General features: G+C 43.2%; 1 protein-coding gene across 2 annotated transcripts in view; it reads left to right on the top strand.

The window, feature by feature from the left end:
- Cep41 (centrosomal protein 41) overlaps positions 1-24,070 on the top strand; it is a 54,454-nt gene that overhangs the window by 6,961 nt on the left and 23,423 nt on the right. For both annotated transcript variants that reach the window (XM_045160259.1, XM_045160260.1), the window contains exon 2: positions 12,568-12,631. In XM_045160259.1, the coding sequence (XP_045016194.1) occupies positions 12,568-12,631 (64 nt within the window). The remainder of the gene's footprint in view (positions 1-12,567; positions 12,632-24,070) is intronic.

Below are 24,070 nucleotides of genomic sequence, written 5' to 3'. Positions count from 1 at the left end.
TGCATGAGCTACCATGTGCATGTAGCTTATGGGATTCTGGGGAATCGAACCTGGGTTCTTTGGCTTTGCAGGCAAGTGCCTTAACTGCTAAGCCATCTCTCCAGCTCACTATCACTCTTTATAATTGTTTCTATCTACTTGTATAATTCACTTTTTATGAATAATGTAAAAAATTTTTCCTACATCACAGTCACTGTAATTGTTCCATGGTTACCTTTTCCACAACTTTCTCAATATGTTACATTGAGAAATTTGTATGTTGGGCAGGGAGAGACTTACATTGTAATCTTGTTTTACATAATTGTTATATTCTGCATATGGCATTTTGACTTAATTTTTTCCCCTTACAATATGTCTGCAAGTTCAGGGTGCCAGCTGATTCCATTTCTGGTGAGGGTTGCCTTCCTAGTCCCTTCTCACAGTGTCCTCACAGTGGAGGTGAGGGTACAGGCAGTTCACTGGTGGCTCATAAGGATACTAATCCTACTGGATAAGGTGTAATGTTCTCAGATTACTTTTAATTTCATTGTTGACTTATGTTTTTGACTAGGTGGTTTGAAAAGGTGATTAAGATATTAAGAACTCTTTGTACTGGGGAGAGGCCTCCTGATAGTGAGCTACAGATGGTGACATCTGCCAGGATGGGTGAGAAGGGGTCATTGCCCAGTGGCACCGAGGTGAGATTGATCTGGAGATCCAGCTCCAAAGAGCCTTCACCCAGTCCTTACTCACTCACTCCTTTTGTTCCCCACTTTTTTTTGGGGGGGGGCGTTGCCCTGGGCACTTGACTCCCCAGTTTGTGAGGAATTGTTCTTGGTCTTCCTTGGCGCTCTTTGGTCCTCAGCCACCTTGAGTCCTTCAGGTTGTCTTCAGTTGCTGGTCTGCATTGATACAAGGATCCTACCTGCTCCATTAGTAGATTCTCTGTGGCTTGGGCACTCTGGGGCTCTGTCATTGTCGCGTTTTTTTTTTCTCTGTTGTGTGTGGGGGGGGGCCTTTATGTCCTTACAATCATTTTTAGTGAGGTCTTTGGGAGGGTATGAAATTAGACACATCCATTCAGTCTGTTCTCTCTCCCCAGGAGCTTATCATCTGTAATTATTTTATGTGCTTGTTTTCTGACATACTTACAGGAGCATAAGATAGAGACCTCATCTGCATGGCCCCATTGTCTGGCACAATGTCGTAATTCTTTAAATATTCTGTTGAATGAGGAAATTGATATATGTCTGAAGCTGAAGGGAGAGATCCAGGCTAAAATTTTACTATTTGGAATCTAGAAGCCTGTAAAAGGAATGGAACTGAAGTGTTTGGCTCACAGAAAAGCTATTGATTGAGAACGTGGAATCCTGGGGACACGGTAATTAAGTGGCTGACAGGAAGGAGCCTTGTATGGTCTGAGCATGAGAGGAGTGAGACAGCCCTGAGATCAACACCATAGAAACCGAAGAAGGCATTTTACTTAAGTGGCACATTATCTAGAAAGAGCAAGTAAATTTGTTTTTCTAATTTTTAAAAAAAGTTTTTAAATTAAATTAAAGTTTTTTTTTAATTTGCACCTATGTGTGGGGCAAGAGGGGTTTCTTACCACTGCAAATGAATGCCCATCTGGCTTTACATGCTGGGGCATTGAACCCAGGCAGGCCGGCTGTGCAAGCAAGTGCCTTTAACTACTGAGCCATCTCCGAGCCCCTCAAGCAAGCTTAATGACTAAAAAATATCCATTGGCAAGTACGAAACCTACAGTGCTGGGTAGCTGGCACAAGAACCTCAGCAGAAGGGCCAGAGTAGTGGCTCAGCAGCTAAGGTGTTTATCTGCAAAGCCGAATGACCTGGGTTTGACTCCCCAGTACCCATGTAAAACCAGATGCCCAAAGTGGCGCATGCATCTGGAGTTTGTTTGCAATGGTTGGAGGTCCTGGTGTACCCATTCTCTCCCTCTCTCTCCTTGCAAATAACTAAATAAATTATTAATTTTTTAAAAGAAAAGGCCAGGCTTCGTAGCACATGCCTTTTATCCCAGCACTCAGGAGGCTGAGGTAGAAGGATCACCGTGTGTACAAGGCCACCTTGAGACTACATAGTGAATTCCAGGTCAGCCAGAGCTATAGTGAGACACTACCTTGGAAAACCAAAAAAAAAAGGGGGGGGGCTGGAGAGATGCTTAGCAGTTAAGGCACATGCCTGCAAAGCCTCAAGACCCAGGTTTGATTCTCCACGTCCCATGTAAGCCAGATGCACATGGTGGCACATGTGTTTGGAGTTTGTTTGCTGTGGTTAGATGGATGCCCTGGCATACCCATTCTCTTTCTCTCTCTGTCTCCCTCCCTTCTGTCTCTAGTAAATAAAAATAAAATAATTGAAAGAAAAAAAGAACCTCAACAGAATAGTGGGAATAGCATTTTGCAGTGGTGGATTGGAGAGTAAGATATGGATAAGTAATGCAGACCTTTGTCATTGCTATCCTTAAGGAGCTTAGCTAGATACGAGTAAGTATGGGGTGATGCTCCCCATGTATTTGATCTGTTATAAATGATGCCCTTACTTAGTGGCTTAACATAAGCCATCCTTCTGTTGTCTCTGCACTCAGCCAGGTGGTTCTCATGTGGGCGTTCTCATGGTTTTGACCCTGGTGGGCTGAAGCTCAAGCTATCTTGAAAACTCTGTTTGCATATGTGACCACTGAAGGTGTCTGGGGCCTGGGGCCAATAGCCTCCTACAAATGACCCTTTCCATGTGGCTTGGCTTTTCTCACACTTGGTGACCGGGTTCCAAGAGCTAATGGCTCAAGAGAACCGGGTGAGAGCTGTTTGTTTCCCCTGTAGACTAGAAGTCATTCGATATCACTACCATCTTGGTCCCAGGCTCACCAGATTCTGGAGAGGGAACACGGGCCCCTCATCTCAGTCAGAAGAAAGCATCACAGTGTAAATGCGAGGAGACACTGTCTTGATTCTGTCTTGAAAAATATACCTGATACAGGTAGGAGCTGCTGAGAAACTAGGTTTGCTGCGAATGGAATCCTGGGTCTAATCTAGGGCCAGAATAAAACTCCCCATTTTTTTGGTATTTCTTTCAAGGCAAGGTCTCACTCTAGCCCAGGCGGATGTGAAACTTCATCTATAGCCATAGGCTGCCCTCAAACTCTTGGCCCTCCTCCTACCTAAATCTCCCTGGTGTTGGGACTAAAGGTGTGTACCACGACACCCAGTCAAAATTCTCAGCTTTTAAAAAGTTCCTCTTTGAAAGACCTATTTTACATGTAAAATTGTCTTAAGGCTGGCACTCATTTCCTTCTTAAATGGGCATCCTCTGTGTAAGCATAAGTGGGTTCCAAACAATGCATAATTGTTTTAAAGTTATTTGTTACATATGTTGCAGTTTGAATACAAACAACACATGAGTCTGCCTTAAGAGAGATGAGAAGTCACATAAACTCATTCATGTGAATGATAGGTTATTCAGCCTCACTTAAAAAATATTTTTATTTATCTCTGAGAGAGAGAGTGGACATGCCAGGACCTCCAGCCATTGCAAAAGAACTCCAGACACATGCACTGCCTTGTGCATCTGCCTTACATGGGTACTGGGGAATTGAACCTGGGTCCGTAGGCTTCACAGGCAAGTTTCTTAACCACTAAGCCATTTCTCCAGCCCCAGTCTCACTTAAAAAAATTTTTTTTAATTATTTTGCTTATTTTTATTTATTTGAAAGTGACAGAGAAAGAGTGTGTGAGAGAGAGAGAGAGAGAATAGGCGTGCCAGGCCTTCCAGCCCCTGCAAATGAACTCTAGATGCGTGTGTCCCCTTGTGCATCTGGCTAACGTGGGTCCTGGGGAGTCGAGCCTCGAACTGGGGTCCTTAGGCTCCACAGGTGAGCACTTAACCACTAAGCCATCTCTCCAGCCCCTCCAAATTTTTTTTCTTCAGAAAAGCCTTGGATTTTCTTTGTTTTTGTTGTTTATGTGCACATGTCTATGCATATGTTTGTGCACATGTATGTTGATAAGAGGTTGATATTATGTGTCTTCCTCAATCACTTTTCACCTTATTTTTTCTGAGACAGGGTCTCCCACTGAACCTGGAGCTCATCTAGTCAGCTAGATATGCCACCAGCCCCATGGGTCCTCCTGTCTCCACATCCTCATTGCAGGGATGATGGGCATATGCCATTAAACCCAGATTTTCTATGAGTGAGGGGACGAAGTGCTTACCTTACTGACTGAGCCATCTCCCCAGTCTCTCATCTTCCTCCTTTTCCAACACTGATTCACTCAAAACGCCAGGCTGGAGAGCAGGCTTAGTGGTTAAGGCATTTGCCTGCAAAGCCAAAGGACCCAGGTTCAATTCCCCAGGACCCACGTTAGCCAGATGCACAAGGGGTCACATGCGTCTGGAGTTCATTTGCAGTGACTGGAGGCCCTGATGTGCCCATATTCTCTCTCTCTGTCTGATAAATAAATAAATAAAAACAGGTTTTTTTTCTAAAGCCATGTCTTACTTTGCACAATCCATCAGTATATAAATTAATGATCTACTAAAATACTGCAGTGATTGCATGGCTCACAACTCAGTATTTTTAGTGTGTACTATTGCTATCAAGGGTTAGTCCTGACCCCTCCATCTACATTCAGACTTTTCTACTTGGAACCTCCCTCTCTAGGCCCAGCCTTCCAGTACAGGATTCCATACACTAATGTTTCTTACAGATTTTGGTTACATACTCCTTTGAAAATGTGATGGAGGACTGGAGAGATGGCTTAGTGATTAAGGCGCTTGCCTGCAAAGCCTGAGGACCCAGATTCAATTCCCTAGTACCCATGTAAGATGCACAAGGTAGTACATGTGTCCAGCCTTCGTTTGAAGTGACTAGAGGCCCTGGCATGCCCATTCTGTCTCTCCATCTGCCTCTTTCTCTCTCTCTCAATAAATGAATAAAAATATTTTTAAAAAAGAAAAAATAAAATGTGATGGAAACCAAAGCTCCGTGAGAAGATGCACACACACGCAGAATTTTGTTTCAGCTCCTTGGGCCTTGTGGGCCTCCTAACACCTGTGAATGGAGCCTAGGTGTGGGTTACAGACGATAAAGTAGTTGAATGCTTAGCCAAGTGCCGAGTAACGTAGGAAGTGCTCAGTAAATCGAAGTGGCAATTGTCATCTTGTCTTCCTGCCTCCTCTAGCAAATAAAGAATGTGTTTTTTGCACATGCTTTCAAAGTACCTTTGCCGTCATAATTTTTTTTCCACTTGGACTACTTCATGCTGCTTCCTCGTCTTGTTATGCAGTGCCCTCTCTCCCATGAAGCCCTTCTCTCCTTACCACCGAGGCCTGAGCCATCTTCTTTCAAGCTCCTGGGGCCTGTGCGGCTTTGCTACTCCCGAAGCTCTGGCCCACACACCACGCTGGGCTCAGGTGCGTCTTGTGGGTTGTTACGTTTGGAGGCAGCATCTTGCAGAGCTGTTCACGCTCGCCCAGAACTTCACCCCCCCCCCCACTCAAGCCTCCAGAGTAGCGGGGCGGCAGGCATGCACTGCCGTGCCTCCCTTCAAGTCTTTATTTGGTAGGCACAAGGCCTTGTAGCAGGTACAGACATGTACTAGGTAGAGCCCCTGTTCCAGTGAGAAGTGAATGGTGCAAAAAATGGCAAAATCCAGGCAGGGAAGTGAATTCCATCTGCCCGGGTGTTGGAGTTCCCTTCGTGTTGCTGATGAGAAATAGCCGACCCAAAGCAACTGGTGGATGTTTTTTTCTTTTGGCTTACAGTCTCAAGGGGAAGCTTCATGATGGCAGGGGACACTGTGGCAGAACAGAGGCTGGACATCACCCTTTGCCACAGCAAGTGGAAAATAGGAGTTTGAGAGTGAGTCAAACTGTAGCAAAGGGGAGCTGGCTGTAACAACCCTAAGCTCACCCCCAGTGACATGTCTCCTCCAGCAAGGCTCCACCTTCCAAATTGTCATCACCTGGAAAGCATTCAAAAGGCTAGAATTTATTGAGGACATCTGATCCAAACCACCACACTACACTGGGACCTCCAGAGGAGGCTTCGTGGAAGATATGTTTATGCTTTGTTGAGTAGCAGAGTTAGAGGGAAGACATAGTCATTGACCCTCCCCGTAGATATATGTAGCCCCCAAAGGGTCTTTGACATAGTTGGTTGTTCTCAAACAACCTGTAATAATCCAAAAATGTGAGTTTTTGATGAACCTCATTATAACGGTGGAGTCTACATTTTCATTTAAATATAAATCCAAAGCTGCCTCTTCTGCTGGGGTTCTGGGCCCATTAGTCTATAAAATTTCTCAGATCTTAGGCTAGAGAGATGGCTTAGCATTTGCCTGCAAAGCCAAAGGACCCAAGAACCATTTCCCAGTAACCACATAAAGTCCGATGCACAAAGTGGCGCATGCATCTGGAGATCATTTGCAGTGGCTGGAGGCCCTAGTGTGCCCATTCTGTCCCTCTCTCTTTCTCTCTACCTCTTTGTCTGTCACTTTCAAATAAATAAATAAACATAAAACAAAAAAAATTAAAACAAACAAAAAAGGAATGCGGGTCAAATCACAGAACAGAAAAGTGATTTTTTTTTTTTTTTCCCAAGGTAGGGTCTTGCTTGCTAGCCAAGGCTGACCTAGAATTCACTATGCAGTCTCAGGGTGTCCTCGAACTCAAAGCAATCCACCTACCTCTGCCTCCTGAGTGCTGGGATTAAAGGCATGCGCCACCATGTCCAGCTTTGACCTGCATTCTTGTCCGCCTGTTCATGCTTGACCTCTTGTTCTGGGATTTGACAGCAGTGTTCTTTGTTGACCACTCCCTTCTTCCTGTAAGTCTTCTGTAATTTTCATAACCCGCTTTCCTATGGCCTCTACTGAATCTCAGCCAAGATATCTCTTTCTCCATCTGGCCTTCCAAGTTGGGAATTTTCGTCTTAGTGTGCACAGTTTCCTACAGTGGTTTTGGCTAGTTCCATGGTATTATATGCTGTCTATATAACTTATAGTTAGTAAATCTTTATTTTTTTCCTTGTCCAGATCTCTCCTGATCGCCACTCTCGTATGAGCCAGCTGGGCACTTCCATTTTGGGTAACCTACAAATATCTCTTTCTTGATACACCCCACACTGCACAGATCATGTTTTTCATATATGCTTCTTCTTAATTCCCTTTTGGGGGGTCATGGTGTGACTGTCCTCATTTTACAGCAGCCCATGTATGACTCTTCACACTGATTTTACACTTAAGGATTTCTTGGAACTTTCTACCTCTTACCTCTCTGCCAGCCACTTAATACTGTCCATCCTCTGAGCACAAGAGTCTCTAAAATGATTTTTGTGCCTGCTTTCTGTTTTTGCATGTATATGTGTGTGTGCATACATGTATGCATATGGACGCACGCATGGACGTAAGTGGAAGCCAGAGGTTACAGCTATGTGTCTTCCTTGGTCGCTGCTCACTTTGTTTGCTGAGGCAGGGCCTCTCCATGATCTGGCTGGCCACCTTGCGCCAGCTATCTCTGCCTCCTGAGCACTGGGCTGGCTGCCGGGCTCACCAACACTAATGTGAATTCTGGGATCCAAACCCAAGTCCTCATGCTTGCCATCTCCCAGCCTTCCCTTCTTGATGAGGATCATATTCTCCAGATAGCTGCCTGAGTGACCTTTCTAATAGGCCCTCATCACTTCTTCCTGACTCCTAATGATTCTCCATCTTCTCTAGGGTTGGTCAACCTGAGCACCAGTGGCCTTTGGGCTCACATACCCTGTCACTATAGGATACTCACCAGCATCTCTGGCCTCCACCCACATAATGCCAGTAACAGCTCCCTCCTCCCCATCACCTAGTTGTGACAACCCAGAATGTCAACAGACATTGACAAATGTCCCTGGGCATAGAGCTGGTAAGATTGCACCTGTTTTCAATTCAGTAACCAAGGGGATCAAATGTGAGTTATCGTCACTTACACACGAGGCCCTTTGTGGTCTGCCCTTGCCTCTCCCGCCGGTGTCATTCACCCCCTTCCACCCCTCAGTGCACGGCATGTTCCAGTTACCACCAGATTTCTTGAAGTCACCTACACTTTCTCTCGTCTCCATGCACTGCCCATGCTCTCCTGCCAGGGTCTGGTTTTGGTTTTTCGAGGTAGGGTCTCACTCTAGCCCAGGCTGACCTGGAACTCACTATGGAGTCTCAGGGTGGCCTCGAACTCACAGAGATCCTCCTACCTCTGCCTCCCGAGTGCTGGGATTAAAGGCGTGCGCCACCACACCTGACTTTCCTGCCAGGGTTTCTAGCTCTCACCCACTACTCTTTTCACTATGACTAACCTCCGTGGCCTGAGAATTCAGCTCGGCAGACACACTTCAGGAAACGGTTCTTGGCCCCTGAGTCTGGTCCAAGTGCCAGTATTCTGTGATCCCATCACCCGCTGCTTCCCACTCCATGATAATCATGAAGTCTGGCATTTATCTATCCAGCCAGTAAGAGCCGACAGCGAGCACTGTTTTATACCTTTGCGACCTCATGAAGTGGCCTACTCCTAATAGGCCCTCTAATGAACACTGATGGAAGGAAAGACATTTTCAGATTTGTCTTTGTGAACAAACGAACAGTCTTCCTTGAGACAGCTTCTGACCATAGTTCTTCACTTTCTGTCATGCCAGCCTGCTTCTGTCATCATAAGAAAGCCAGTTGGTCAGTAGGTCAAGAAGCAGGAGTTTTGAAGAAAGCATGCCTCTTCCACAAAGCATATGGTGGTCTGCTGGCTGTGGGCACATATAGCTTGACATTGTTTTGGGTCCTAGAAAGGAAGAAACGGGACTGCAGTGAGAACATGGAAAAAAACCACTGTTTTTCTCCCGCAGCATATGGATTTCTCATTAGCCGTGTGGGGGAAAGCCGGGGTGGGAGGGCGCAGCGCTGCAGCTGTCCACGCTCCTCCCCCATCGTCCTGCGTCACACCTGCTCCCCAGAGACCCCCTCGCTTCTCAGCTATTTTGGCTTAGGTACGGACAAATCTCCTTGGTTCAGCAGAGACTAGCCTGGAATAGTTCAAAAGAAGCTTTGCTAGGAAACTAGTGGCAAGAAAAGAAAACAAAAGAGAAAATAGGAAATAAGGTACAGCAATGATAAAAATACAGAGTACCAAACAACAACCAAAGTCCTCCAGCCTAAGATAGCACATGTAGGGTTAGTTTTCCTTGACTCAGCTTCTTTTGTGTTTAATTTTGTCATACTGTCTTCCTCTGGGGAGCTCATCCTCAGCCTCCATTTTCAGTGTTTGTATGTCTGTGTGATTTCCTTCTCACAGTCCTCTCAGCCTTCATCTAGGGAAGGAACAGGAGTCGAAGCTTCAGTCACTGCTCTTACAGCCAGCAGGTTACTGATCATAATGAGAAGCAAGCTCTCCACCATTTCTTCTGAGGATGAAATGGCTCAGTGCTTGCAAACACGGGAGCGATGCTTAGTGCTCCTAATAAAGGTTTTACTTGCCTGGTGTGAAGTGAGAAACAGACAGCATCATCGCCTTTTTAATAACACTACTAAAGAACTGACCTTTTTACTCAAAGTTGGTTTTTTTTTTTTTTTTTTTTTATTTTTCACCTTCTAGGTAATTAAAATAGCAGATGGTGGGGAAGGGATTGTAACTCAGTGGTGCACAGTGCTTGCCTGCATGTGCAAGGTTCCTGGGTTCGATCTTTAATACTGAAAAAAATAGCAGATGGCCTATATTTTTATGTAGTTAAAAAATGAGGGCTGGAGAGAAGGGTCAGCGGTTAAGGCATTTGCCTGTAAAGCCAAACAACCTGGGTTCAAATCCCCAGTACCCACGTAAAGCCAGATGCACACTGGCAATGCATCTAGAGTTCTTCTGTAGTGGCTGGAGGCCCTGGCATGCCCATTCTCTCTCTCTCTCTCCCTCTCTCCCCTACCTATCTCTGCGTACAAATAAATAAATAATAATATTTTTAATGAATTTAATTAAAAAATATGCTTCACCCTAAAAGAAAAATAAAATAAAACAGTAGGTGGTAGTTGTGACATTTTGCTTTTTAAAAACTATTGTATTTATTTGCTTATTTGAGAGAAAAAGAGAACAGACACGCCAGGGCCTCCAGCCACGGCAGACGAACTCCAGACGCATGTGCCACCTCGTGCATCTGGCTTGTGTAGGTACCAGGGAATCAAACCTGTGTCCTTTGGCTTTGCAAGCAAGCACCTTAACCACTGAGCCATCTCTCTAGCCCCTGTTTTTCTTTGTTTAATGTCCTTGGGAAAATTAAAAGTTGATAACTCTCTGTAGATGCCCCTAGTCTTTAAAAAGTCTTCTTGGTCTTCAAAATCCAAAACTTTGACTAATAAGTATTTTGTAAGTTAGAAGTATCCTAGGTTATTTGTACATTTTGTAAGTCATTTGAAAAGGTATTTTGATACACAAGTGATTTGTTTTGCAATCCTCCCAACTGTGCATACTGTCCTTAACTGTTTTCAAAGACAAGTGATGCAATTGTTGTAGGTTTGTTTTTCCCCTTAGAAAGCAGATAGCTGCCGTAGTTCATACCTAGGTCTGAATTCCAATAAATGTGCTTAACCTGTGCCTAGTGGTCCTAGGCAAATACAGAAAGCAGTAAATCATTCTAGGGAAACATCTGCCAGAACTGGAAGTACATTAGGGGGACAGTCCCCACCACTGCACCATGGAAACATGTAGAAGATAAACCTGGAAAGGTATTACTCGGTTTTAATTTCATATTCTCCAACCACCTGTACTGAACACATGTTTTTCATATTTCCAGGCCAGAAAAAGGCCAAAGGAAGAAAGCTATGTTTTTAAAAATATATATATTTATTTTATTTTATTTATTTGCAAGCAGAGAGAGAGAGAGAGAGGAGACAGATGGAGAGAGAGAATGGGCACACCAAGGCCTCTAGCCACTGCAAACAAACTCGATACATGTGGCATTTTGTCCTTCTGGCTTTATGTAGGTGCTGGGGAACAGAACCCAGTCGTTAGGCTTCGCAGGCGAGCACCTTAACCAGCCATCTTTTCAGCCCAGAAAGCTATGCTTTTGTAATGTCTTTATTCTTTAGTGTTCCCTCCTGTAGTGGCTTTTACACTCATGACAGGAATTTGATGTGGGCCTTCTCTTTGGACATTAAAACCCTCACAGCACGATGCTACATGAACATCTGTCACTTTCCAGAATCTCAGCTGCCAAGATGTACAATGTCCCTTTACGACTAGACTCTCCTCCGATAAAGTCTTAAGTCCTCTGCTTTAGGTATTTCTACTTGCCTCCATTTTGTTCTTCTTCTTTTTTTTTTTCCGAGGTAGGGTCTCACTCTAGCCCAGGCTGACCTGGAATTCACTATGGAGTCTCAGGGTGGCCTCGAACTCACAGTGATCCTCCTACCTGTGCCTCCCGAGTGCTGGGATTAAAGGCGTGTGCCACCACACCCGGCTTCCATTTTGTTCTTAACGGTAATGTCTTGGGCTAGGCTTCAAAGAGTTAACCACCAGAACATAGCCCAGAGCAGAGCCATATAGACATTGTTGCTGCCCATAAGCTGACCCTGCACCCGCAATAAGCCTCAGCCACCACAGAGCAGATGCCATTTTGGTGACGTCTGTGGAGCTCCAGACTCAAGGAGGCAGCATGAGAGCCGGCAGAGTGGGTGCTGGGGGACAACATCTGGAGCATCTGGGTCTTGCCTACTATGTTTTAGGGACACTGCACAAAATCTAGGAGTGTCCATAGCAGTGGCCTAGAAGCCATCACATCAAAGATGGCATTAAACAGAAGAACAGGATAGAGATCTTTCAGTATTTCAGCGAAGTTCTTAAAACAGAGGTGGGTGGCTCCCTCTATGTCACAAAACAGACTAAAAGGAAATTGGAGGGAAATCAATTTTAGCTCATTGGAAAATAATTTTTAAGGACTTCTAAAAGAGATTTTTATTTATGTGTTTGTGAATGTGTAAGAAAGAGAGTATTTACCACTGTAAACAAACTCCAGACACATGGGCTATTTTGTGTGTCTGGCTTTACATAAGTACTAGAGAATTGAACCTGAGCTAGCAGGCTTTGCAAAGAAATGCCTTTAACTGCTGAGCCATTTCCCCAGCCCAGAACTTTCTTATACTCTGAGATTCTACTGATAAAGTCAGAAAGTGTTTTGATAGAGATGGGGTAATGACCTTCACTTGAATAATGAAGAATCTTTTTTATTTATTTATTTGACAGAGGAAGGGGGAGAGAGAGAGTGGATGCGCCAGGGCCTCCAGCTACTGCAAATGAACTCCTATGCATGTACCCCCTTGTGCATCTGGCTAACGTGGGTTCTGGGAAATAGAACCTGGGTCTTTTGGCTTTGCAGGCAAACACCTTAACCGCTAAGCCATCCCTCCAGCCTGAATAATGAAGAATCATGATGTGCAGGATGTTGATTCTCTAGAATCTCATCGAGCCTTAGAGTTTGAAATTTTAGCATCTGTTCCCTCTTTCAAGCATCTCTTTCTCACCCTCACATGAATCCATTTAATTGTGAATTTTCTTATTTTATAGTATCTGACCAGAAGGATACCACAGAACCCAAGGTATCAGCATGTCAAGTCAAGACTGGATACTGGTGAGTAAAGATTAGAAAATTAGAACTTAAAAAATACCAAATAGCTAATCATTGACAGGAAGCTAGCCCATCAAACCTGGGATCAATCACAACTAGAAGTTTCTCATTAGCTCTCCTGATCTCTTCCTGGGCTCAAGTTTATCTTTGAAGTTGTTTTTCAGATTAACAGCAGCATTTTGCATTCCCATAGTTTTACCTTGACACATTGGAAATAATATACATTGAGAAAATGGAATCCCAGAAATTGAAAGTATTATTCAATAAATTGCAGGGCTGATGCTAAATAAATATCAATAGGTCACTCTCTGATTTTGAATACCTTAAATATCTTCCTTCAAACTGACAGTAATAGATTATACATGTGCTTATTTGTTCAATTTGGTGCTTGCAGAGGGCTGACTACACGGGAAGGTGTAGAGTGTGGGAGATAGAAAGATGAGTGTGGATTGTGGATTTTCCAATTAGAGCTTAGATTCATGTGGAGGCAGACTGACTTGAATGAGTAACTAAAATACCAGACAAAATTTAATTAGTGCTGCAGTTAGGTGAAAGGCAGTTTTAAGATTGCCTTCCTGCTAATTTCCATGCTATTCACATCTCAGTGACAAGAACTGCTGCCCAGATCCTGGAGGATTTGCAGTCTCCTAAGGTTTGGGTGGGTTGGTTGGTTACTCTTGCAGCCTTTTAAAGCCTGGTATGGAAAATCCACCTGGTTAAGATGGCTTTGCTAGTAAAATTGCCTTTCAGTTCTGAATTTTCTACTAGTACCTCAGGACACCTGAGGAAAGTAAAAGAATGTTACCTTTGTTTTTTGTTGTTGTTGTTGTTTGGTTGGTGGTTTTTTGCTGCTGTTGTTATTTTGTTTTGTTTTGTTTTGGTTTGGATTGGTTTGGTTTCCAAGGTAGGGTCTCACTCTAGCCCAGGCTGACCTGGAATTCACTATGTAGTCTCAGGGTAGCCTCAAACTCATAGCGATCCTCCTACCTCTGCCTCCCTAGTGCTGGGATTAAAGGCGTGCGTTCCCACGCCCAGCTACCTTTGTTTTAATCTGCTTGTTTACTACATCTTTCCCTTACCCTGGACTCCTCTACAAGGCATTGTCTTCCATTATGAGTGTTTCTTCAAATAACATAGACTCAAAGCTTTTTGTTGTGATTTTTTTGTTTTCTTTTATTTCTTTAAAGGTGGGGTCTCACTGTAGCCCAGGCTCACCTGGGACTCATCCTTAGTCTCAGGCTGGCCTCAAATTCATGGAGCTCCTCCTTCCTCTGCCTCCCAGTACTGGGATTAAAGGTGTGCACCACCATGCCTGTCTAGATCCAGTTGTTTTAAATGCACCATATTTGCAGGTATTATTTTTGGTACCTTTCTTTGAAACATTTCCATGCCATATAAGTGGTTATCCTTTGCAAATACCTGTTTTGATGGGCAGGTAAAAATATCATCACTGTTTCGAGGAAGAAACTGTGGCCTGGAGGTTCTGTAATTTCCTTGGAATTCGGTAAAGGAGATAAAACTAGGATGGTTAGCAGGGTGGGATTGGAGAGGGAGAGCCACTGTCTCAGGCTGTATTGCTGGGATTTTCCCTAGTCTACTTCCTTTTTTTTTTTTTTTTTTTTTTTTAAATCAATTTGCAAGCAGAGCAAAGCAAAGAGAGTGGGGAGAGGGAGAGAATGGACATGCCAGGGACTTTAGCCGCTGCAAACAAACTCCAGATACATGCACCACTTTGTGCATCTGGCTTTACATGGGCACTGGAAAGATCAAATCTGGGCCACTAGGCGTTGCAGGTAAGTGCCTTAACAACTGAGCCATCTCTCTCCAGCCTTCTTTTTTTTAACTGAAGAAAATAAAATTTCATTTATTAGTATCATAAAACATAGTCAGTTCCTCAGTGTGGGTAGCTTAGGGTTGGAGGCTCTGTCGGCTAAAGAGGTATTTTACAATTCTATTTCTAAAACAGAATCCATGAGATAGGAGGATGGCTATGAGTTCAAAGCCAGCCTGGAGCTACAGAGTGAGTTCTAGGTCAGCCTGGGCTAGCGTGAGAGCCTACCTAAAAAAAAAAAAAAAAAAAAACCCTTAGTAAAATATTGAATGAGTTCAGAACTTTGTTATAGCATACCATTAGACTCTATATTGATAGTTGACAATTATAAGTGTACTTCTGCAGAATGTACATGCTGTCTCATTACTTACTTATATTTCATAGCCCCATAAAGAAAGACATAGGCGTGTGACTTCAGTGCAGTTTTAGACTGGTGCATCTTCCTGCTAATATGGTTTCATACTTGTTAATTGAAATTATCTCAACTTACCCTTTGAGACTGGGTGTGGTGGCACACGCCTTTAATACCTGCACTTGGGAGGCTGAGGTAGGAGATCACTGAGTTCAAGGCTAGCCTGGAGCTATAGAGCGAGTTCCAGGTCAGCCTGGGCTAAAGAGACCCTACCTCAAAAAAGACTAAAAAATAAATAATAAACTCAGTTTACCCTTTGAATCTATTTGTTCTTTTGAGATAGGGTCCCGTGTTAGCCCTAGGTTGGTCTGGAACTCTATGAAGCTCAGGCTGGCCTCAGACTCAGAGCAATTCTCCTGCCTAGCGTCCAGAGTGCTGAGATTATAGCGATGTATTTCCTTGTCTAGCATCTTTTCTCTCTTTGTTTAAATTAAGTATGTACTTTATATGGACACATCATGTGTTGGTACCACCATTCGCCTCCTTCCTGATTGCTGGTATTCACCATGGTGTTGTGGGTTATGAGTTGTGAGAGCAGCTGTCAGTCATGGGGGGGGTCAATGCCTCTGAATGTTCCCTTCCACCCTGTGGCTCTTACAATCTTTCCACCCCCTCTTCTGCCAAATTCCCTGAGCCTTGGTGGGCGTGTTTCAAGCCTACTTACTGTTGTGATCTCAGCAGCTTTCTGGATTTCCGCTTTGGTGTGTTTGAGTGTCCTCGGTGTCTGTCTCCATCACCCTGGTGCTGGTTGTCAGGCTCACCGCTGCAGCTGCGCTCTTGCTCATCTCAGTTCCTCTGGTTCCTCCTGGGCCATAGCTGATGTGTGAGGGGCGGTTCATCTCCTGTCAGGGAGTCAGCTATCTTTTCTGTCTTGCTGATAGATTTTGGTTGTCCTCTGTCTTTGCTGCCTTCTGAGAAAGAAAAGCAGATTCTCTAAGAAAGAGTAAGATTAGCATAGATGCGATAAGCATTGTTAATTTAGAGAAATTTTGATGGGTGTAGCTTCTCTTTTGGCCAAAAAGTAGTGGGAGCTTCTCCTTGGAGTCCATAATCTTGGTCTCCATAGGATTCTTTTTGTTGTTGTTGTTTGTTTGGTTGGTTTTGGTTTTTCAAGGTAGGGTCTCACTCTAGCCCAGGCTGAGCTGGAATTCACTATATAGTCTCAGAGTGGCTTGGAACTCATGGCAATCCTCCTACCTGTGCATCCCACGTGCTGAGATTAACAGCGTGCGCCACCCCTGACTTGACTTGGTTCCCACTTCCAGCTATGGGTTCTTTTCCACTGAGAGGATTTCTTAGCCATTGTTTACCCACCAAGGCTGGGTGCCACCATTGCACGGGTATGCATGACTAATCAGCCCAGCCTGTTTCTTTTGTCACAGATATCTTCAGCTCCTCAGACCCATCCAGACCCATCTTTCCCTCAGTTGCACCTTGGCCCATCCTTCTGAAATAAGCGATTCTGGGAGGGAAGCTCCTCAATTGACAGTGCCCTACTTTTTCTGAGGAGTCCATATGCTATATTAAAGACTATAGAAGTAAAGAAGTATATTTCATTTAAAACCTTTATACCACCTTAAAATTAAAACTTTTAAGTCCTTTAAATGGCTGGAGGTGTAGCCTAGTAGTGGAGTGATTGCCCAGTGTTCTGGAGGCCTTGGGTTTGATTCCCTGCACCACAAAAACATTAATTTAAGAGCTGTTTATTTTAGACATCTAGATATATCTATGCCTTCATAACTTTTTTCCTTAGGGAAATCAAATTGGAATTTGTGCTACCCCTTCAATGTTTTTAATCTATAAGTAAAATTTGACTTAATAATGGTGTCTAAAATTAATTGAAGCTTAATTATGAAATACCCTGTTTTTTGTAAATTAAATTTTTTTTATTATCTATTTATTTGGTTTCTTTTTTGAGGTAGGGTCTCACTCTAGCCCATACTGACCTGGAACTCATGTTATAGTCCCAGGTTGGCCTTGAACTCATAGTGATCCCCCTACCTCTGCCTGCCAAGTGCTGGGGTTAAAGGTGTGTGTCACCATGCCCTTATCCCTGTTTTTAATAGTACATGTTAAATACCTTTGTTAAATACTTTGAAAGTTTTAAATAATTGTTTTGTTAAACTTTTTTTTTACTTTGAGATAATTATAGATTCATGTATTTTTTGTAAGACATGAAACAGAGAGATTTCTGTACTCTTTCCCTCACTTCTCATAGTGATATCCTCTTACAAAACTGCCCTGTACTGTTCCCATGGTATTAGCACTGATAGGTGCAGTCGCAGTACAGGACACGTGTGTCACCATGGATTCCTTATGTTGTCCTGGGACAGCCATGTCTACTTTTCACCTCCTTCTCTTAAATCCCCAGCAGCCACTCGTCTCGTCTTCATTCCATCATTTTGTATTTTCACAAATGTTGCATATATAGCGTTGCATGGATCAACATGTCCCCCCTCTCGGTCGTGTGCGCGCCCTCTTTCACATTGGAGATCAAACCTGGGCCCTCAAACCTACTAGGCAAGTGCTCTGACCACTGACCCTCCCGTCTGCACTGGCCCTTCCCATTCATCATCTTTCTCAGGAGCTTCATGCAGCTTGCTGCATATATCTGCTCCTTGTGTTACAGGTTAGCATTTTCTGTGATGGCTAGATTATAATTTAACTATTTACATGTGGAAGGGCATCTGTGTTGTTTCCATTTGGAGGCTATTATAAGTAAAAGTGCTGCAAAAGTTTGCAGATTTTTTTTTTGAGAAAGTGTGCATGTGTGAGAATCGGTGCCTCAGCCCCTGCACTCGAACTCCAGATGCTTGTGCCACCTTGTGAGCACATGCGACCTAGCGCTTGCCCCACCTTTGTGCATCTGGTTTATGTGGGATCTGGAGAATTGAACATGGGCTGATAGGCTTCACAGGCAAGTACCCCAACTGCTAAGCCATCTCTCCAGCCCCAAATTTGTGGGTTTTTGCGTGAGCAAACATCTTCATTTCTCTGGAATACACGCTTAGAAGTACAGTTGCTGGGTCATACTGTAGTTTGGTTATATAGTGTTTTATTTCGGGATTTGTTTGTTTGTGAGACAGGGTTTCAATGTACCCTTGTCTGCCATGAACTCCTATGTAGCCAGGGCTAGCCTTGAACTCATGATCCTCCTGCCTCTACCTCCCAGGCTCTGGGGTTTATAGGGATGGTTAATATACTTTTTGTTTGTTTGTTTGTTTTTCGAGGTAGGGCCTCACTCTAGCCCAGGCTCACCTGGAACTCACTATGGAGTCTCAGGGTGGCCTCAAACTCACGGCGATTCTCCTACCTCTGCCTCCTGAGTGCTGGGATTAAAGGCGTGTGCCACCATACCCGGCTAAGGTTAACATACTTTTAAAGAAACTGCTTAACTGTTTTTCAGAGATGCCCAGCACCATTTCTTTCTTCCTTTTTATTCTCATGTAATGTAATTTAACCTTTCTTCAGTATTTCTAGCACTACTTCTTATAAAGGTTTTGTTTCTTCCTTCAAATTGCGTGTTTGTCTTTGTCAACAGTCAGTAGAATAATACAGATGTGGGTCTGTTTCTGAGTCTCTATTTTGTTCCCTTGTATCTGTCTATCCTTTTGCCAATACCACAGTCTTGATTAATGTAGCTGTATCATAAACAAGCTACTTTAAATTGGTGAGACTGATTATTCCCACTTTAATTTTCCTTACAAAATTATTTTAGACATTCTGGTCCCTTCGCTTTTCCATATAAATTTAGAATCACTTTATTTACATTTATAAAAAAAAATCACTGTGGCTTTTGATAGGAGTTGTTTATCCATGTAGAGAGAATGACTTTGCTATGCTGACAACTCTCATCTATTTCCTATGGATTTACCTGTTCTGAACCTTCAGAAGAGTGTCTTCATGCAGCATGTGGCATGTTATGTCTTCTTCTACGTAGTTGTATGTTTTCAGGGTTTGTACTTCATTCCTCCATATTATACAGGTGTTCCATATTTTTGTTTATCTTACTCATCAGTTGATGGACATCTGGTCATGGTGCTTCTAAGAACATCAATGATTACAAGTTTTCCTGCAAACATGTGTCTTCAGTTCTCTTGGGTGTATATTCAGTTGAATTGCTGGTCATGTGGGACTACATTCAATTTTTGAGAAACTGCCAAACTGTTTTACAAAGCCAGCCATACCACTTTATATTGCCATTAGCCGTATAGAGGGGCTTTTCTTCCCACATCCTCACAAATGCTTGCTATTGTCCATCATCTTGATTATCGCAGTCATTGTGGGCATGAAGTAGTATCTCATTATGGCTTTAATTTGCATGTTCCTATAATGACTGATGATATTAAGCATCGTCTTTGTGTGCTTGTGGCATTTGGACCTCTCCTATGGAAAAACGTCTAGTTCCACCATTTGCCCATCTTAAAACTGGCTTATTTCTCTTCTGATTACAAGAGTGCTTTCATTTATTCTGAGTACTTGACTCGTAACAGTGTGATTTGTGAGGATTTTCTCCCATCCTGTGGGTTGTCCAGGGTTTTGTCGTAATTAGGTGGAGGAGTAGAGAAGCTTATATCTATTCAGCTCTCCTAGAAGCAAAAGGCTTCCAAACTAGTTTTGTAATAACTGTGGAAGGGTCAGAGGGTGACTCACTGCTGAAAGCTCAAAGTACCTTAAAGTCAGTGTAGGACAGAAAACTTAGTCTCCTGTGTATGTGTGTTTCTTACAAATTAGCTCACATAGGGCTGGAGAGATGGCTTAGCTGTTAAGGCGTTTGCCTGCAGAGCCAAAGGACCTCATCGATTCCTCAGGACCCATGTAAGCCAGATGCACAAAGTAGCACATGTGTCTATAGTTCATTTGCAGTGGCTGGAGGCCCTGGCATGCCCATTTTGTCTCTCTCTCTCTCACTCTCTATTTCTCTTTGCCTCTTTCTTTCTCTCAAATAAATAAATATTAAAAAAAGAAAGAAAGAAAGAAATTAGGAGCTGGAGAGATGGCTTAGCGGTTAAGCGCTTGCCTGTGAAACCTAAGGATCCCAGTTCGAGGTTCGATTCCCCAGGACCCACATTAGCCAGATGCATAAGGGGGCGCATGTGTCTGGAGTTCGTTTGCAGTGGCTGGAGGCCCTGGCATGCCCATTTTTTCTCTCTCTGTCTTTCACCCTCTGTCTGGTCACTCTCAAATAAATAAAAATAAAAAACAAAATTAGTTCACATAGGAGAGAGATCATATTTTATTGTTTGTGTTTCCATGTAATTTTATAACTCTTGAGTGTCTGGAGTTTTCACCTGGTGTGCAGTGCCTGTGGGTGATACGTTAACATGCACAGCCTGTCAGCCCTTGGGGCTAACAGGGCCTGAGGCAGCCCTATCCACATCATTCTGTCTGAAGGTTATCATTGCCATGAGGTGAAAATTTGAGGCATCCTGGTTAAGAAAACATGAGAGGGACCTTAGAGACCAGGTTCCAGGGAGGAGTTTTCATCTGTGGAATATTTTGAAGTTCTATAGCCAAAGCATGGAAACAGGAAGACGTAGAGGACTAAATAAGCAATACCCACTTCTAGACTCAACCAACAATCAGTTACTCACAAGAAATCCAGAATTTGGGCTAGAGAGATGGCTTAGTGGTTAAGGCGTTTGCCTGCAAAGCCAAAGGATATCGCTTCGATTCTTTAGGGCCTACATAAGCCAGATGCACAAGGGGGTGCATGTGTCTGGAGTTCGTTTGCAGCGGCTGGAGGCCCTAGCAAGCCTATTCTCTCCTCTCTCTTTCTCCTTCTCTCTCAAATAAATGAATAAATAAAATATATTTTAAAAAAAGAAATCCAGAATTTCATGCTATCTCCTGTCTTTACCTAAATTATCTTCTACCCCGTTCTTCAAAGACTGGTCTTTCTCCAAAGTAAAGATTATTTGCTTTGTTCCTATGCTCTGGACTTCTCACATATTTCTAAACACCAATATACAACTGTGGCTGGACACCTCATAATTATTGTGAATTTCCTTTTTTTCTTTCCCTAGGAGCCCAGAGTTTGTCTTTACAGGTGGCTAGCACTCCCATACTGTGCCAAGAGTGGGCTGTACTTGTGGAGACACCCTGTCAGTGTTTTGTTCAGTCAGCCCCGGGATTCAGTTGATTCTCCAGTGGGCTCTCCGGGTTCCTGTTCTGAAGTGCTACAGGAATTAGGGAGCACTGCCTAACCAGGGGCTCTCCTGAGCTAGCCCCCCCCCCTTCATTCTTGCTGGTTACATTATCCTCACTTCCATCTCCATTCAGCCTAATTTCATTTGCCTCTAGCTTTCCAATGCTATGGACTCTGTCCATTCCATCTTCACTATTCTTGCAAGTCACCTTCCTTCTGTTACATCTGTATGCCTGCTTGTTTCCTTTTTATATCCATTAATAGTCTTGATCTCAAGCACTCACACTCATTATAAGCTAGGTGCTCTTCATTTGTATCTGGGATTTAATTCTGTCTCTTACGTCAAAGGAAGAAGGTATGTGAAAGGCTTTTATAAACCAGAAAGCACTAGACACACGTATAACTTATTGAGGTTAACAAAGGACCACTGTGCCTCTTTACACGCTTTCTGTTCCTCCTGAGCCAAAAGAACTTCTCTGTAGAGGAGGGAAATATTGAAGAAAAAATAAAGCCATGGAGCTGTCTCTTAGCAACTGAATTCATGCCTTATAAATCTTACCTACTCCAGATGACTGCGGCTCAGAGTTGCTTCTGTTACATGCTCAGTGCAAATAATGTTATTAAATTATAGGGACACAATGGAAAAAAAAAATCAAAGGAGCGAGTCACTCAGTTAATCGATTGTACTCTGTCTTTGCACAGAACTATTGATAGAGTTGAGCTGTTTCTTTCTCTTGGTTCTAATGTGAAATTTTTGCCATGTATCTGTCATTGCAACTTCAGTTGTAAACAAGGTGGGAGTTAACTAAATACTACCTTATACATTTCTAGGTGGCCTGAGTCAATGGACCATGTGGCTGTTCTGTTATTTAATTGTCTATAAATCACTGGGCTCATAGTTTAAGGAAAATCAGGCATACAAACTCAAGCCAGATTGGAATGTACCTATTATTTATATTATAAAATAACTTACTATAAGGATTTTTTTTTTTTTTTTTTGGTTTTTCGAGGTAGGGTCTCACTCTGGTCCAGGCTGACCTGGAATTCACTATGTAGTCTCAGGATGGCCTCCAACTCATGGCGATCCTCCTACCTCTGTCTCCCAAGAGCTGGGATTTAAGGCGTGCGCCACCACACCCGGCTCTATAAGGATTTTTTTAAGTGGTAAAAATTTTGGTTCTATACTTCTGGCTTAACTTCTTTTCATATCTCATTCAGCAGGTAATTTTTGTGTGTCTCACTAGGCAATGTGAGGAATAGATGGTGAGTGTGTGTGCACATGTGTACATGCACAGATGAAATAATCTAGGACTTTCTGTCAAAGAAGGTGGATAAGACAGTCTAGTCCAGTGATGAATGCCTTGTTCATGGCAAGCTAAGTGCTGTAGGAGTTGAGAGGAGGGAAAGACCACTTCCTGCTGGGTGAGCTAACCCAATGATGTCTTAGAGAAGGAAGACTGTCAGTTTGTCAAGTTTAGTAATGAAGGCAAGCTTGAGGAGAGAGGCAGTTGTTGTTAACCTTCAGTACAAGAGCAAGGCACTGAAACTCAGCAGAGAGCAGTGGAGAGGCACTGGACCTTTTGTTTTGCTTTTCTTTTTAAAGAGTCCTATTTAGGAAAACTTAGCAGTAATGTGCAATTTCAAGTATTTTTAAAAGACTTAGTTATCTGATAGTTTTTAGGCTCCTTTTGTGAATAAGTGATTTATGAAGTTGATTTTTCTCAAAAGGTTGTCAAAAACTATTTTCTGATAGAGCTAGATACAGTCACATAAAGCACTTAGTTGACGTATACGTAAATAGTTTGATAAATTCCACTTTCATGCTTACCCAAATAATATTTAGGAGGCTTGGGGTCAGTCATCCTACTGTCTTATTTTTCCTGTTGAAGTGATAGGGAAATTTTCAGTTTTTTTCCCTCATTCTTGGATAAGAACAAATGTCTATATTGAAAAGAGCCTTTTATTACCAGTGCTCTTAGATTTGTTCATAACTTTGCTAAATATTTGTAGAACTGCAAAAGATTTTGTCTCCTCTGCTATGAAAAAGAAGTGCTAGGTGGGATAGCTTACCTCAGAGCGTCGTTGTGAGAGTGTGCTGAGATAAGATGGAGTGCCATGTAAGCACACTGAAACGATGACGATTAATAAAGAAATTAATTGTAGACACTTTGTTAATAGAAACTGCTGTTGCTTGGAACTGCCATATTTTAACAATAAAGATGATATAGATGAGGCTGGCTCTTGTTTTTTACATTCCTTGGGGAATTTATAGCCTCAGAGGGTCCTTACGCCTTGTGATTAAAGAGCTAATCCTTCCTACAAATTCAGCTCACAGGGAATCGTGATTTTACAACAACACAAGGGCTGTGACCACGGCTCTGGGTAGAGTCCTTGCCTAGCTTGCGGGAGACCCACGCTTCAATTTTAGCATCACAAATAATGAAAGACAAGTAGAAAAGCCAGGTGTTTTCATGAGCCATATTAAAAACCAGGAGGCTTAGGATGCTAACTCTAGCTTAATTATTTACTTGCCATGTCACCGGAGAAGTCAGGAAGCCTTCTTTGTATCTCAGTTTGCTGTCTAGACTGCCTGAAGCTCCCCTAAGCCCAAAGAAACTAATTGCTACTTCATCACACAATGTGAGACTTGGGGACCATAACCAAAAATCATTCTTTCAAATCAGGTTTGTGAGAAGCAGCCTGGAGAGATTTCTCCGTGGTTAAAGGGGCTTGTTGCAAAGCCTTACAGCCTGAGTTCAGTTCCCCAGTGCCCATGTAAAGCCAGAAGCACAAAGATGCACATGCATCTGGAGTTCCTTTGCAGTGTTAAGAGGCCCTGGTGTGCTCATGCGCTTGCTCTTTCTCTCTGTCTCGCTCTTTCTCTCTCTCTCTCTCTGTATCAAAATACTTAAATAAAAAAACAGTTGTGGGCTAGAGAGATGGCTTAGCGGTTAAGCGCTTGCCTGTGAAGCCTAAGGACCCCGGTTCAAGGCTCGATTTCCCAGGACCCACGTTAGCCAGATACACAAGGGGACGCACGCGTCTAGAGTT

This window comes from Jaculus jaculus, chromosome 10 (genome assembly GCF_020740685.1).
Source record: "Jaculus jaculus isolate mJacJac1 chromosome 10, mJacJac1.mat.Y.cur, whole genome shotgun sequence".
Taxonomy (NCBI): domain Eukaryota; kingdom Metazoa; phylum Chordata; class Mammalia; order Rodentia; family Dipodidae; genus Jaculus; species Jaculus jaculus.
The sequence above is the reverse complement of the archived record's forward strand: the minus strand, read 5'-3'. Positions and strand labels throughout refer to the sequence as shown.